General features: G+C 44.4%; 1 protein-coding gene across 3 annotated transcripts; it reads right to left on the minus strand.

The window, feature by feature from the left end:
- Positions 1 to 2,427: 2,427 nt before the first annotated feature.
- On the minus strand, positions 2,428 to 7,776 carry LOC139573328 (rap1 GTPase-activating protein 2-like). 3 transcript variants are annotated; one of them, XM_071396654.1, is made up of 19 exons: positions 7,615 to 7,776; positions 7,431 to 7,463; positions 7,173 to 7,263; positions 6,857 to 6,892; positions 6,696 to 6,743; positions 6,236 to 6,433; positions 6,016 to 6,113; positions 5,840 to 5,918; positions 5,671 to 5,724; positions 5,382 to 5,465; positions 5,184 to 5,284; positions 4,879 to 5,008; positions 4,598 to 4,777; positions 4,422 to 4,493; positions 4,250 to 4,336; positions 3,173 to 3,328; positions 2,997 to 3,083; positions 2,862 to 2,887; positions 2,428 to 2,786 (listed from the first exon to the last, which is right to left on the minus strand). In XM_071396654.1, the coding sequence occupies exons 1-19, from the start codon at positions 7,683 to 7,685 to the stop codon at positions 2,687 to 2,689; spliced, it is 1,731 nt and encodes a 576-aa protein (XP_071252755.1). In that variant the 5' UTR covers positions 7,686 to 7,776; the 3' UTR covers positions 2,428 to 2,686. The 3 variants fall into 3 exon arrangements, with proteins under 3 accessions (XP_071252755.1, XP_071252756.1, XP_071252754.1); XM_071396655.1 differs by having other exon boundaries at positions 6,236 to 6,427; positions 7,173 to 7,266; positions 7,615 to 7,775; XM_071396653.1 differs by having other exon boundaries at positions 7,173 to 7,266; positions 7,615 to 7,775.
- Positions 7,777 to 16,700: the final 8,924 nt, after the last annotated feature.

A 16,700-nucleotide genomic window follows, 5' to 3' on the forward strand; every position in this document is an offset into this window, starting at 1 on the left:
TAATCCATGGCGGCGTAGTGTGTTACTAATGGTTTTCTTTGAGACTGTGGTCCCAGCTCTCTTCAGGTCATTGACCAGGTCCTGCCGTGTAGTTCTGGGCTGATCCCTCACCTTCCTCATGATCATTGATGCCCCACGAGGTGAGATCTTGCATGGAGCCCCAGACCGAGGGTGATTGACCGTCAACTTCAACTTCTTCCATTTTCTAATAATTGCGCCAACAGTTGTTGCCTTCTCACCAAGCTGCTTGCCTATTGTCCTGTAGCCCATCACAGCCTTGTGCAGGTCTACAATTTTATCCCTGATGTCCTTACACAGCTCTCTGGTCTTGGCCATTGTGGAGAGGTTGGAGTCTGTTTGATTGAGTGTGTGGACAGGTGTCTTTTATACAGGTAACGAGTTCAAACAGGTGCAGTTAATACAGGTAATGAGTGGAGAACAGGAGGGCTTCTTAAAGAAAAACTAACAGGTCTGTGAGAGCCGGAATTCTTACTGGTTGGTAGGTGATCAAATACTTATGTCATGCAATAAAATGCAAATAATTTCCTTAAAAATCATACAATGTGATTTTCTGGATTTTTGTTTTAGATTCCGTCTCTCACAGTTGAAGTGTACCTATGATAAAAATTACAGACCTCTACATGCTTTGTAAGTAGGAAAACCTGCAAAATCGGCAGTGTATCAAATACTTGTTCTCCCCACTGTATGTGTATATGTGTATATGTATATGGATATATATATATATTTACCCCCCAAAAATATATGGGGGATTGGAAATGATGCAGACAATTACATTGATGGAAGCGAAAATCTTTCTGCAATATTAAGCTGATCCACCCCTTAAAAAATATATATATAATAAAAAAATGTCTTCACTGACATTTTCAACCTCTTCCTGTCTGAGTCTGTAATACCAACATGTTTCAAGCAGACCACCATAATGCCTGTGCCCAAGAACACCAAGGTAACCTGCCTAAATGACTACCGCCCCGTAGCACTCACGTCTGTAGCAATGAAGTGCTTTGAAAGGCTGGTCATGGCTCACATCAACACCATCAACACCATTATCCCAGAAACCCGAGACACACTCCAATTTGCATACCAACAGATCCACAGATGATGCAATCTCTATTGCACTCCACACTGCCCTTTCCCACCTGGACAAAAGGAACACCTATGTGAGAATGCTATTCATTGACTACAGCTTAGCGTTCAACACCATAGTGCCCTGAAAGCTCATCAATAAGCTAAGGACCCTGGGACTAAACACCTCCCTCTGCAACTGGATCCTGGACTTCCTGATGGGCAGCCCCCAGGTGGTAAGTGTAGGTAACAAAACAACACATCCGCCACGCTGATCCTCAACACAGGGGCCCCTCGGGGGTGCGTGCTCAGTCCCCTCCTGTACTCCCTGTTCACTCATGACTGCACGGCCAATCACGACTCCAACACCATCATTAAGTTTGTCGATGACACAACAGTGGTAGGCCTGATCACCGACAACAAACAAACAGCCTATAGGGAGGAGGTCAGAGTCTTGGCCGTGTGGTGCCAGGACAACAACCTCTCCCTCAATGTGATCAAGACAAAGGCGATGATTGTGGACTACAAGAAAAAGAGGACCGAGCACGCCCCCATTCTCATCGACGGGGCTGCAGTGGAAATGGTTGAGAGCTTCAAGTTCCTTGGTGTCCACATCACCAACAAACTAACATGGTCCAAGCACACCAAGACAGTCGTGAAGAGGTCACGACAAAAACTATTCCCCCTCAGGAGACTGAAAAGATTTGGCATGGGTCATCAGATCCTCAAAAGGTTCTACAGCTGATCCATCGAGAGCATCCTAACTGGTTACATCACTGCCTGGTATGGCAACTGCTAGGGCTCCGACCGCAAGGCACTACAGAGGTTAGTGCTAACGGCCCAGTACATCACTGGGGCCAAGCTTCCTGCCATTCAAGACCTCTATACCAAGCGGTGTCAGAGGAAGGCCCTAAAAATTGTCAAAGACTCCAGCCACCCTAGTCATAGACTGTTCTCTCTGCTACCGCACGGCAAGCGGTACCGGAGCACCAAGTCTAGGTCCAAGAGGCTTCTAAACAGCTTCTACCCCCAAGCCATAAGACTCCTGAACAACTAATGAAATGGCTACCCAGACTATTTGCATTGCCCCCCCCCCCCCCCTCTTTTACACAACTGACACTCTCTCCCTGTACCCCTGTATATAGTCTCGCTATTGTTATTTTACTGCTGCTCTTTAATTACTTGTTACTTTTATTTAATATCCGTATTTTTTTTAACTACATTTGTTGGTTAGCGGCTCCTAAGTAAGTATTTCACTGTAAGGTCTACACCTGTTCGGTGCATGTGACTAATACAATTTGATTTGATTTGAAGGTGCTTCAACAAAGTACTGAGTGAAGGGTCTGATATTTCAGTGTTTTATTTGTTATAAAATTACAAAAATGTCTAAAAACCTGTTTTTGCTTTGTCACTATGGGGTATTGTGTGTAGATTGATGAGGGAAAAAAACTATTTCATCCATTTTAGAATAATCCATTTTAGAATAAGGCTGTAACGTAACAAAACGTGGAAAAAGTCAAGGGGTCTGAATACTTTCCGAATGCACTGTACATACAAAGTATCCACTCGGTTATTACTAAAATATACACATAATTCTGTCTGTCTACGTATTCTCCTGGGGACTGGAGTGGTCTTTGACCTCTGTGGAGCCCAGGTTGTCTGTGGGCGGAAAGCTGGGTTCAGGGGGCTTGTAGGCCAACTCACTGAAAGACAAAAAACAACATCTGTCTGTCTGTCCATCCATCTGCATGATTTGTCCGTTCTCTGTAGTGTCTTACCTCTCTCCATCTCTCTCTGTAGCAGCCTGGAGAGGGAGACAAAAACCAACAGGGGTGGTCAGTATTTCCCACAAACATATCAATAAGATATTCACTGAAAAAAGAGAAAGTGCTTCCATCTTCAGTATGAGTTACCTTGGGCTTCTGTGGGAGCGGCACCCCGCCCATCTTTCTAGGCCCCCCAAGAGTGTCAAAAGAATTACTGCGTACCCTAATGGCTCTCTGCAACAAAGACAGGAAATATGGATGCCAAATCCAAAACCCACCCTTTCCCCATACTGGAGTGAAAAGTCAAGGATTTCTGACTTCACCTTAAAGTTTTCGATGAACCCTCCACTCCCCTCAGTTACACCCCTCATCCCCTCAGAAGTCGAGAGGGCAGACACAGGCGAATCTCCCATCATGCACTGGGAGCGGGTGGACAGTTCCGCCTGCAGACCCTCCAGGAGGGACGAACGAGTGCGCAGCTTGAAAAGATAGAATGAGAGGAGAGAGGGAGGCAGAGACGGAGGAGAGAAGGAGGCAGAGACGGAGGAGAGAAGGAGGCAGAGACGGGGGAGAGAAGGAGGCAGAGACGGAGGAGAGAAGGAGGCAGAGACGGAGGAGAGAAGGAGGCAGAGACGGAGGAGAGAAGGAGGCAGAGACGGGGGAGAGAAGGAGGCAGAGACGGGGGAGAGAAGGAGGCAGAGACGGAGGAGAGAAGGAGGCAGAGACGGGGGAGAGAAGGAGCCAGAGACGGAGGAGAGAAGGAGGCAGAGACGGGGGAGAGAAGGAGGCAGAGACGGAGGAGAGAAGGAGGCAGAGACGGGGGAGAGAAGGAGGCAGAGACAGAGGAGAGAAGGAGGCAGAGACGGAGGAGAGAAGGAGGCAGAGACGGGGGAGAGAAGGAGGCAGAGACGGAGGAGAGAAGGAGGCAGAGACGGGGGAGAGAAGGAGGCAGAGACAGAGGAGAGAAGGAGGCAGAGACGGAGGAGAGAAGGAGGCAGAGACGGAGGAGAGAAGGAGGCAGAGACGGGGGAGAGAAGGAGGCAGAGACGGAGGAGATAAGGAGGCAGAGACGGGTTAGAGAAGGAGGCAGAGACGGGGGAGAGAAGGAGGCAGAGACGGAGGAGAGAAGGAGGCAGAGACGGGGGAGAGAAGGAGGCAGAGGCGGAGGAGAGAAGGAGGCAGAGACGGGGGAGAGAAGGAGGCATCATAGAGGAGTTAAGTAAGAGATGGGGAGCAGAAGAGAGGAATTGGAGAAGAGGAAAGACTTGTTTCTTTGGTTTCTGTTCCACATAAAAAGATACCAGATTTGCATCTAGAAAGTCTTTGGATATGTGCATGTAATGCCTCAAGAATTACTGTATACATTTATAATGGTGTTGGTGTTGTTCTTCTGTGGTTACCTCCAGTCTACTGAACCTCTCAGCCTTATAACAGGAGATCTCTGCATTGATAAGCTTGGTCAGAAGGAACTCTCTCAACAGGGAGCTCTGGAAGATAGGCCAACAGAGACACACTAAGTATGCATCATGGTCTTTTACCATGTCACCAAGTTCAGATGTGAATTCTACTCACCTCTGTGAATATGGGAGGATCAGGGAGGGAGGGACCAAAGGGAGGTACATCCTCTCTGGCTGTGACTGACACCTGCAACAGACCACTTCCAGGTTTGAAAAAGGCTTTCCATTCCAATAAAAATACCTACAGTGATAAGAGATCAATGTGTCTCTCATTTTGTTTTATCTTCTTACCTGGAACACCCCTCTTCCTCCTGCCTCCTCCCCCTCATCCCCCACTCCCTTCCTCACCCTCCTGACCACTAGGAAACAGTGCAGGAAGTGTGAGCCGATGACATCAGACAGAAAAGGGGTGTGGCCTTCCTGGTAAACAACAGCAACGATGTCGTTGCCTATGTGTCTCTTCCTCTGTAGCTGTAAGGAGTAATGAGCAGAGGGTAAGAGGGAGCCACTGGAGCTGGGTTGAAGTGATTGACTGTGGGTGAGGATGATTTGGTGTTGTTATTCAGGCTAACCTGTTGTGTATCGCCCTCTGTGAAGGGGAGTTTGGTGGACACATGGAACATAATCTCTCTGCTGTGGAAGGAAGTGAAGACCGCATCACTTCCTGTCTGGCCGTGACACACGTCCAAACCTCCTCGAAACCTGGAAGAGAGGGAGGGAGAGAGAGAATGGGGGAGAGAAAGAGGGAAGAGGTAGTTGGGGAGAGGGAGTGACAGTAAGCTGCTGGTATCTTCTTATTCATCTCTTCCTGTTACAATGTCATATTTCTGTAATTACTCCATAAGGCTATGTCAAAATGTCGGTTACTGTACATTACCCAGTGAACCCTTGAAGTGCGACTGTAGCTCCCAAAATAGAGAGGAATTCTTGAAACTCTTCACTTTCCTCATTGTTACAGAGTATGTCCTCCTCTGTCAACTGTAAAAGATAGAGAGAAAATATGAGAGGTAATGTACAGTAGACTAGTGCTACTATTTAATGCTTCCAAGCTTCTGCCTGCATTCCAGTTATTTACCTGTCCCTCTCTCTGATACAAGACACCAAACTTGAAATTCGGAGACACTCTGTGTTCATCAAATGCTGTTATAAGATCTGGTGCCTGAAAGACAGAGAGGGGAAGAGAGAAAGAAAGAAAGAAGCAAAGAGAGGGAGAGAGGGAGGGAGAGACAGAGAGATAAAGGGGAAGGAGAGGGCACACATTTTTGTCAAAATGGTCTCAGGGTTTAGAGGTCATTTGAAGAGTACATTCTGTGTAACATGAAGGCCTAAAGCATTTGGGAATATGTACAGTGAAAAAGAAGTACCTTGAGGTAACTGACCACATCAAATCTGGGCACAGTCACACTGTCGCATAGCATCTGAAAAGGACATGGTCAGTTTGGGTTTTTTCAATGATGGTAAATGTTTTCAGTAAAAGTACAATAAAGGTTCATCTAGAATACACACGTCTGTTGGAGAGACTAGTAATGGTACCTTGGCCAGCTCCACAGCAGACGGGATGTTTGGGAACAGAGACACAGAGAAAACCCCATGCATAGAGCATTCCCTCATTCTGGAAAGGAAAGACAGACGTAATAACTGTTGCTCATGGAATTCACCAGGGTGTTTCATTACATTAATTGAATCATTTCCATTCTTTCTGATACAACCTCAGTATTACTCTCAGCCTCTTCTCTTCTTCCTCCAAACAGACAGAGAGAAGGAGGGGTCCCAGGGAGGGGTCCACTGCTGTGAACGAGTGATGATACTGACATAGGAGAGAAAGTCACACAGCTACTATGTATGTATTTCATCATCTTGGATCATAGTCCATCTCTACCATCAAATGGAACAGAATAAGAGTAGTCCTATGGGCGGTACTCTACTAACTCGTGAGCGGAAGAACTCCTGGTAGTATGTGGCCTCGCTGTCTCTCTCCATGATGTCATAGGTCTCTGGGTCTAGTCCGTAATGAGAGGATGTCGGACTGGTCTCAGCAAACTTCTGTAGCGGGGGGTCTATCCAGTAACCACCCAGCTTTGGAGGCAGGATCAGAGGAAGGTCATGACCTATCTTCAAAAGCTGAGACTTTCAAAAGGGTGAGATGATAATTAATAAGTCTGGTGTATCCAATTAAATGTAGATCTAGTAGTATCCATAGGATGATGGTTGCATCAGCATACCTAATAATGAGTTTTATGTATGCTGGTATGAGTGTTACAACTATTGTGACATCAGTGTTTTAGGGAACAAAAATGTCTGTATCGTTGATAATATTGAAAGGTCATTGTCAACACACACACACGTGTGCACACAGATCTTGACATTATATTTTAGGAGAAAGACTCACCCTCAAAGGCAGAGGGAATTCACAGCGCTGTTCATCTAGCCTGCTGCTCTGATGAAGGAGAGGGAAGGTAACAGTGACTGACTGATTGACTAACTGGAGAGAGAACTGTTGTACACACAGAGACTACACAAAACAGAGAGGGAATGGTGCTGTACACTCACCTGCAACTTCTCAATGATCTCAAACAGCTCTGTCACCTTACATGGAAAACACAGACAGACAGACAAAGTCAGACAGACAGACAGACAGACAGACAGACAGACAGACAGACAGACAGACAGACAGACAGACAGACAGACAGACAGACAGACAGACAGACAGACAGGAGGTTCAGGGAGAAACAGGAAGAGAAAGAGTATCAACGTTAGACAAACACAGATGCAGGGGAATGCAGGGAGACTAAATTAGTGATGATGTGATCAACAAATGCAAAAAGGATATGATGAAAGACACATTATCACAATTAAGTCATTTTACCTTCTGGTTGCTGCTAGCAGAGAGTAACGGTTTGGTCTCGCTGGTAGGGGAGTCCAAAATATCCAGAATGCTGTGCTCTAAAGGTTCTGGTCTGCTGCAACAGGTGGAATGACAGAGCAAAGAAATGCAACCATCACCTTTCCCATTCATCAACTGCAAGTGTATTAAGCTCTAAATCCATTGTAAAATGACCAGCGAGAAATAAACTACATCTAATGTGGATAAAGGTAAATAAAGGTATTTTTAAGTTTTTCTCACCTAGTCTCATTTTCACATATGAACTTGTCCACACTGTGAATAGGGAAAGTGGTAACTCCTTAGACAATTTGCCACATGACATTAAGGACTACTTCTATGGACAACTATTTCAAGATCTTATTCAGATTCTGACACAAGAACCAAAGCATTTTAATTTGTTCCCAATACTTTGACTGTTACTCACCCTCCATATGCCCCAAAAGTGAAACTTCTCTTTCTGGAGAAGAACTTCTCATTTCTGCTGTCTCTCTCCATCGTTCTGTGTGGGTGTTAGTGCTTGTGAGTGCCAGTGTGCTAGCTATAGTCAATCAGTACTGCTTAGGGATGAATTAAATCACTCCCCTCTCTCTCTCTCTCTCTCTCTCTCTCTCTCTCTCTCTCTCTCTCTCTCTCTCTCTCTCTCTCTCTCTCTCTCTCTCTCTCTCTCTCTCTCTCTCTCTCTCTCTCTCTCTCTCTCTCTCTCTCTCTCTCTCTCTCTCTCTCTCTCTCTCTCTCTCTCTCTCTCTCTCTCTGCCCCCTGCCTCTCACTCATTTAATCTCTTTACTTCCTTCCCTCTATCCTGCTGTCAGCCAGACTAGCAATATTAACCTCATCTTGGCCGCAGGGACACGCACTGATGGATAACAAACCCTCATGACCCTGCCCTGACAAGCAGTACATGTAGGACACAGAGACAGAGGGGTCTCTGGGTATCGGTCGCCATGCTCTAAGAAACACAGGTAGTGGTCTCACTGACTGGGTGTGTGTAGGAATGGTAAATAAATACATACATGAGAGATTGGACCTGTTACCCTTTGAGTCTGTAGAACCATCAATTATTGACAGCACATACTGAGAGAGGTGCAAGGCAGCGGGAGAGGAGAGGAGAGAGGAGGGAAATGGGGATGGGTGGTAGTGGGGGGGTGGGGGGGGGTTGAGGCACACTGCTAAAGGGGGAATAAAAAAGAGGAAGGGAGGTTAGAAATACTGTCTGTTCCTACTCTATCTATGAAAACAACATTAAGCTTCATTTGTGCAGTAAGGTCAATTATGTTGTGGCATTGGTAGTATTTAAAAAAAATATTTGTTATCAAGGAAGATGTTTCATATCAATCAAAATACCCTTTTCTGTGTTTGCAAACATTTCCGCAGGTGGGTGATGCGCGCCATATTGGAAGTTCTCATAGACGGTCAGCTAAAAAAGCCTCCATTTACATGTTGCTTATGAGTAGATTTATAATAATAATAATAATTAGGAGGGTGCTTACATTTGTCCTATTTCACACATGTACTATACACAGTATTATACACATTTGTCCTATTTCACACATGTACTATACACAGTATTATACACATTTGTCCTATTTCACACATGTACTATACACAGTATTATACACATTTGTGAATTGGACATTTGTTTTTTGCATATCCCTCTCCCCCTGAGACAACCTCGGAGAGTGGGGTCACAGCCTGCAATTATTGACTGCGACCCTGGAGCAATTAGGGTTAAGTACCTTGCTCAAGGGCACATTGACAGATTTGTCACTTAGTTGGCTCGGGGATTAGAAACCAGCAACCTTTCGGTTACTGGCCCAATGCTCAACTACCTGCCACCCAATTTCACATTACTTAGGGATTATTATTGGATTTTCGCATTCTAGCTAACAACTGCTACATCCAAAATATATGTTTTTTAAAGTTTACAAACAAATATAATCTTTGCGACTATTCAAGCAATAATCAAAACATTTTAAGTGTATGAGAAACCAAAAAAGTGTTCGCCCAGCAAAACGTCAATCAAAATTCCCTGAACTGTCATTGGCTATAATCCAAAACTTCTATCAGTCCCACTACTCCCACACTGCAGAGGTGCGGAAGTTGGTTGTTAGTAGGGTACGTTGTTAACCTCTGAAGTAAAGTCCCTTATTTAGGGGACTAGTAGCGGTTCTGGACTGGTTCTGAGTGACCGAAATGTTTGTGTACAGAACGTTCTGTGAACAGTGCAACGTCAATTGCTTTAAACTCAGCAAAACAGCTGAGTCTCCCAATTCAGATGGCGCTCTCCGCAAGGTGCTGAGATGTAGGGTTTGAAATCTTACACCTCATTTGCATAGGGAGTGACGTGTCACATTTTTTGTCCTATCCAGACAAAGGATCTATTCCTCTGGCTGTGAGCATAGGAGCCCCACTTGCTATAGAGCCGGGCTCTCCAATCAATGAAACTCAAGATTCTCAAATGGAGATAACGTTTGCGGTATTAAGTGTTAGCTATGTTGAATGAACAGATTACTATATTCTATATGAAAACCCTTCAGTTGGCATGCTGAATGATATTTCCCCAGTTTGACTGATAAATAAAATGTATCAGGAACATATTATACATGTAATTGTATTCATGAACATCGAAGGGAAGAAGTCTGAATTTGCTCAATCTAGTTCTGTTTATCCACCACAAATATTTATTTGGATGGAGACCAAAGTTCACAACTGGTTCCATAGTGGCGACATTCTTATTGATTTCAAGGAGCTGCAAACACAACTCATGGTAACCTTGCAGAATCATCCGTATCAGTGAGCTGTTGTGAAGCTCCTTCTAAGAATCGCTCTTACAAAAAAATGTCATATTTGCATTTTCACATTTGAAATAGCTGCTTTCACATGTTGAGCTGAAATCTTCACGGGAAACCATATGTTCACATGTATTACATTTTAATATCACATGTAACACCACCTTTTCACATAAAATGTGTTCAACTCACATGTGAATTGCAGTTTCACATGTGAATAATAAAAGTAATGAGTAATGATAACTTTTTTTACCAGTACCGAGTCGATGTGCAGGGGTACGAGTTAATTGACGTAGATATGTACAGGATTAAAGTGATGTATAGTGAACAGTAGTCCAACGTCAATTAGTGAGAGCTGAGAGCTGTCAAAAGGAGAATACTCCATCAGGTCAGAGACAGCTTGGTTAACCAACTGGGCATAGAGCGGCAAAGATCCACCAGATAAGGCAGGAGTTAAGAACAGTTCAAGGAGGCGAGTGAAGAAGAAAGACCAGCCTTGTCAGCGCTACGGAACATCCTCAGGGCCTTGCAGAGAGCTGAGTGGCATGGAAGGCACAGGAAAAAGAGGGCAAGGAAGCGGGCTGCCTTTAGCAAATCTCTTTGGATTTATTGAACAGCTGCTAGGTCACAGTGGTCACCTTACCTGCTCCAAAGATGAGATCAACAACCATCTACGCAGCACGTACAGCAACGCAATCAGAGAGCAAGATCTGGAGCACGGCAAGGCCTTGATAGATCTACCAGTACCAACCACAGAGTTAAACAAGAAGGAGCCCTGCTGGAAGGATGTACAGGAGGTTGTCAAGAGGGCAAGAGCATCCAGAAGGTGATCTGGAGGAGGGGCAAAGTCTCTCAACAGTGGAGATGTGCAGAAGGAGTATGGATTCTGAAGGAGGAGAACTCGAAGAACATCAACCATTTCAGAACCATCTCGCTGCTCAGTGTTGAAGGAAATATATTCTTCAGCATTGGGGCCAGCCGTCTGACAGACTACCTCCTGAAGAACTCCTACATCAGTCCAGAAAGAAGGGATCCTTGAGGTGCCAGGATGACTGGAGCACACAGGCGTGGTCAAGCAGATAATCAGGGAAGCCAGACGTGCTGCTTTCTGAAACATCCAAGCAGGTCATCTTAATGGAGCTCATTGTCCCTTGGGAGGACCGCATTGAGGAGACAAATGAAAGAAAATAGGCCGAAGTACGAGGACCTGGTGGAGCAGTACCAAAGAGTAAGTTCTGAGTCTGTCGAAGTGGGATGCAGAAGGTTTGCAGGTCAATCCTTCTACAGGGCATTAAGACTACTAGGCACCACAGGGAGGAAAGCCATCAAGACAGTGGAAGCAATGCTTTGGCTGTTAATTGTTAATTATCCATGTTAACCATGTTACATTTCAGAAATGTCAACTTCAATGGAGTAGGGACGTCCCAAGGATTTTGGATAGCACAGATCCAAGTGCGCACTGAGCTGTGCTAGTGTGCAGGTGTTATCTGCTCTGTTAAACCGAATCTAAAAAGAGGGCAATAAACACAGGTTTTGACTAGATGGTTAGTTTGTCAGAAAGGACTTTTCGTAGCAGGTTAGGAGAATTTACACCGTAGGCTCGGATAATAAATGTAGCAGGTTTGGAGAATTAGGTTAGATTTGGGAAAAAGGTTAGGGTTAGCTAAAATGAAAAAATAATCAACTTTTGACATCAATTTGATAAACTGTATCCCATCTAGCAATGACCATGCGAAAGTGAGTAGTTTATGTTGAAAAACACTGGCATCCATCTTGGACATTGTCTCTAGTTAATTTATAAGCTAAGTACACTCTGCTCCTAAAATTAATACCAACTTTACCCTCTTCATGTAAAAATGAAAGACTGCTATTGGGTAAAGTATAAGCCTATACCTGAAAACATATCTACTATATACAAAATGTATTAGCTAAAACGATTATAACTATTATAGTTTGTAGTTCATGATTATCCATAACTGTAGAATTTTTTTGTCTATAATTGTCAGTTATACGGCTGGCTATATGTTTATTGTGCCAGCCCTACTTCTGCAGCTATTTATTAACAAATAGGCAATACCAGTTGCTTCTATGATTTTCCAAAAGTTATGTCACTGTTTTAGAAGTATATTACCAAAGTCATCTATTGTACAGTAGACCGGGACTAAACCTTGCACTGGGTAGGTTATCCTTTGGAACCAGGGTTGAGCATCACGTGTTGTTAAAGGGATAGTTCACCCAAATAAAAAAATGACATGTTGATTTACTTATCCTGTAAGCAGTCTATGGAAAAGGTATGACAGCAATCCATGATTTGGTTTAGTTTCCCTGACAGTTTGCACATGCAAACGTTAGCATTTGTGGCACAAATTCCATACAAGTCATGAGCAATGTTCCCTCACATTTTTTTCGGCACTAAGCAAATTTCAGGTCTGCAGTGCGCAAACTTGAAAGTTGTGAAAAGTCAGTGCAACTGTCTTTACTGTGAACACAGAGGCTGTACCCACTTTAAGTTACAGTTTAAACAGTGGTCAAGTAGGCTACTGTGGCTATTTTATCATAATGTCATAATCATAATAATCTACCAGAGTGGGCTACCATCAAAAACAATGGAGAAAATGCACCCCATAACATTTTTACATAGAAATAGCTGTTCTGTGTGGTGGCATATTTCTGCATTACCAAATGAGGGGAGTTACAAACTTCACACACCAGTCAGAGTTATACTTAAATTACATCTTTAATAATAAGAGCTTTGCAATTGCCTTTTTGACTTTCAATGATGCACTATCTCTAATGAACCATTGAAAAGTACAAACATAAAAGTACAAAGATCTTTTATAGCCAAGATACACCCCTCTCAACTTACATGACGAACCACAGATCTTAGGAACAGTTCACAAAGGTTAAGATTTGTATGAAAGATATCTATAAAACACAGCAGACAGTTACTGCTGTGTCAACAGTTTTCATTGTAAAGACCAGTGTCTGGCCCTCCTACTCCAAACAGGAACCGTCTCTCCCTGGTACGGTATAGAAGAGAAACATTAGCTCATGTTCTCTGGAATGCTCTTTAGGTTTTATCACCCAAAGACATCGTAAATCTCCTCTGTCAGTGTTATCTCATAGAGGCCCATCCTCAGTAGAACACACACACACAATAGTTAACAGAATATTCTATTCTGTCGAATAAAACAACCATTATAATGCTATACAAGCATTCTAACATAATCTTGCAATTTTCCACGACATCTGTTGTTAAGCCCACAGCAGCAGCCATTGAGTGGTGTTCAATGTCAGCCTACATTCCATGAGACTTTTGAAAAAAAAAACATGCAGGGCTTGACATTAACCTGTTTATCCACTTGTCCTTCAGACAAGGAGGTGACTAAAAATGTTGTTGTGTTTGATGCAAGGAACCACTTTACAAGATATAAAATCAAATTTATTTATATAGCCCTTCTTACATTTACATTTAAGTCATTTAGCAGACGCTCTTATCCAGAGCGACTTACAAATTGGAAAGTTCATACATATTCATCCTGGTCCCCCCGTGGGGAATGAACCCACAACCCTGGCGTTGCAAGCGCCATGCTCTACCAACTGAGCCACACGGGACCAGGATCTTACATCAGCTGATATATCAAAGTGCTGTACAGAAACCCAGCCTAAAACCCCAAACAGCAAGCAATGCAGGTGTAGAAGAAAAACTCCCTAGAAAGGCCCAAACCTCGGAAGAAACCTGGAGAGGAACCCGGCTATGAGGGGTGGCCAGTCCTCTCCTGGTTGTGCCGGGTGGAGATTATAACAGAACATGGCCAAGATGTTCAAATGTTCATAAATGACCAGCATGGTCAAATAATAATAATCACAGTAGTTGTCGAGGGTGCAACAAGTCAGCACCTCAGGAGTAAATGTCAATTGGCTTTTCATAGCCAATCATTGAGAGTATCTCTACCCATCCTGCTGTCTCTAGAGAGTTGAAAACAGCAGGTCTGGGTCAGGTAGCACGTCCTGTGAACAGGTCAGGGTTCCATAGCCGCAGGCAGAACAGTTGAAACTGGAGCAGCAGCACGTCCAGGTGGACTGGGGACAGCAAGGAGTCATCATGCCAGGTAGTCCTGAGGCATGGTCCTAGGGCTCAGGTCCTCCGAGAGAGAGAAAGAGAGAAAGAGAGAATTAGAAAGAGCATACTTAAATTCACACAGGACACCGGATAAGACAGGAGAAATTCTCCAGATATAACAGACTGACCCTAGCCCCCCGACACATAAACTACTGCAGCATAAATACTGGAGGCTGAGACAGGAGGGGTCAGGAGACACTGTCGGGAGACATCCGATGATCCCCCGGACAGGGCCAAACAGGCAGGATATAACCCCACCCACTTTGCCAAAGCACAGCCCACACACCACTAGAGGGATATCTTCAACCACCAACTTACCATCCTGAGACATAGCCCACAAAGATCTCCGCCACGGCACAACTCAAGGGGGGGCGCCAACCCAGACAGGAAGACCCACATCAGCGACTCAACCCACTCAAGTGACGCACCCCTCCTAGGGACGGCATGGAAGAGCACAAGTAAGCCAGTGACTCAGCCCCTGTAATAGTGTTTGAGGCAGAGAATCCCAGTGGAGAGAGGGGAACCGGCCAGGCAGAGACAGCAAGGGCGGTTCGTTGCTCCCGTGCCTTTCCATTCACCTTCACACTCCTGGGCCAGACTACCCTCAATCATATGACCTACTGAAGAGATGAGTCTTCAATAAAGACTTAAAGGTTGAGACAGAGCCTGCGTCTCTCACATGGGTAGGCAGACCATTCCATAAAAATTTAGCTCTATAGGAGAAAGCCCTGCCTCCCGCTGTTTGCTTAGACATTCTAGGGACAATTAGGAGGCCTGCGTCTTGTGACCGTAGTGTACGTGTAGGTATGTACGGAAGGACCAAATCGGAAAGATAGGTAGGAGAAAGCCCATCTAATGCTTTGTAGGTTAGCAGTAAAACATCAGCCCTTGCCTTAACAGAAAATGTGGTTCTAGTCAGGATTCTAGCAGCCGTATTTAGCACTAACTGAAGTTTATTTAGTGCTTTATCCGGGTAGCCGGAAAGTAGAGCATTGCAGTAGTCTAACCCAGAAGTAACAAAAGCATGGATACATTTTTCTGCATAATTTTTGGACAAGAAATTTCTGATTTTTGCAATATTACGTAGATGGAAAAAAGCTGTCCTTGAAACAGTCTTGATATGTTCATCAAAAGAGAGATCAGGGTCCAGAGTAACGCCAAGGTCCTTCACAGTTTTATTTGAGACGACTGTACAACCATCAAGATTAATTGTCAGAATAAGACTAATTGTCAAAATAAAATGTATTATTATTCCCATACCACTATTACAGAGAATCAGACAAATTATGCTACCCTCTGCCTATTGGCTACTTAGCTTATTCAACCCTGTCCCAAAACACAACACTGCCCCTTCAAGACAAAAAAAGCTCATTACCTGACTCGCTTTTCAAAGATGCCTAGAAATGTACACGTTTGTTCTCTTGTAGGAAGCAATCACTCCCCTATTGCTGTCAACAAATTATGTAACTGGGCTAAAAACTCATTAACTAGCAAAAGATATGAACAAAATATGCACACGTGGCTACATGTAGCTCTCGCTTCGATCTCAAAACAAGCACATCTACTCATTACCGCTCATGCTATAAACACAGTCCAGTTCAAAGTAAATGGCACAGATCCATATACATTGCCTTCAGACAGTATTCAGACCCCATTACTTTTTCCACATTTTGTTATGTTACAGCCTTATTCTAAAACTGATTACAGTTTCCCTCATCTATATACACACAATACCCCATAATGATGAAGCAAAAACAGGTTTTTAGACATATCACATTTACATAAGTATTCAGACCCTTTACTCAGTACTTTGTTGAAGCACCTTTAGCAGTAATGGCAGAGTTTGATCGGGTTCAAGTCCGGGCTCTGGCTGGGCCGTTTAAGGACATTCAGACACTTGTCCCGAAGCCACTCCTGGCTGTGTGCTTAAGGTAGTTGTCCTGTTGGAAGTACAGTCCGGGCTCTGTTCTTTGCTCTGTTCATCTTTCCCCCGATCCTGACTAGTCTCCCAGTCCCTGCCACTGAAAAACATCCCCACAGCATGATGCTGCCACCACAGTGCTTCACCGTAAGGATGGTGCAAGGTTTACTCCAGATATGATACTTGGCATTCAGTCCAAAGAGTTCAATCTTGGTTTCATCAGACCAGAGAATCTTGTCTCTCATGGTCAGAGTCCTTCAGGTGCCTTTTGGCAAACTCCAAGCAGGCTGTCATGTGCCTTACTGAGGAGTGGCTTTCATCTGGCCACTCTACCATAAAGGCCTGATTGGTGGAGTGCTGCAGAGATGGCTGTCCTTCTGGAAGGTTCTCCCATCTCCACAGAGGAACGCTGGAGCTCTGTCAGAGTGACCCTTGGGTTCTTGGTCACCTCCCTGACCAAGGACCTTCTCTCCCGATTGCTCAGTTTGACCGGGCAGTCAGATCTAGGAAGAGTCTTGGTGGTTCCAAACTTCTTCCATTTAAGAATGATGGAGCCCACTGTGTTTGTTGGGACCTTCAATGCTGCAGAATTATTTTTGTACCCTTCCCCATATCTTTGCCTCAACAATCCTGTCTCGGTGCTCTACGGACAATTCCTTCGACTTCATGGCTTGGTTTT

The sequence above is a fragment of the Salvelinus alpinus genome, chromosome 4 (assembly GCF_045679555.1).
Source record: "Salvelinus alpinus chromosome 4, SLU_Salpinus.1, whole genome shotgun sequence".
In the NCBI taxonomy this organism is placed as follows: Eukaryota; Metazoa; Chordata; class Actinopteri; order Salmoniformes; family Salmonidae; genus Salvelinus; species Salvelinus alpinus.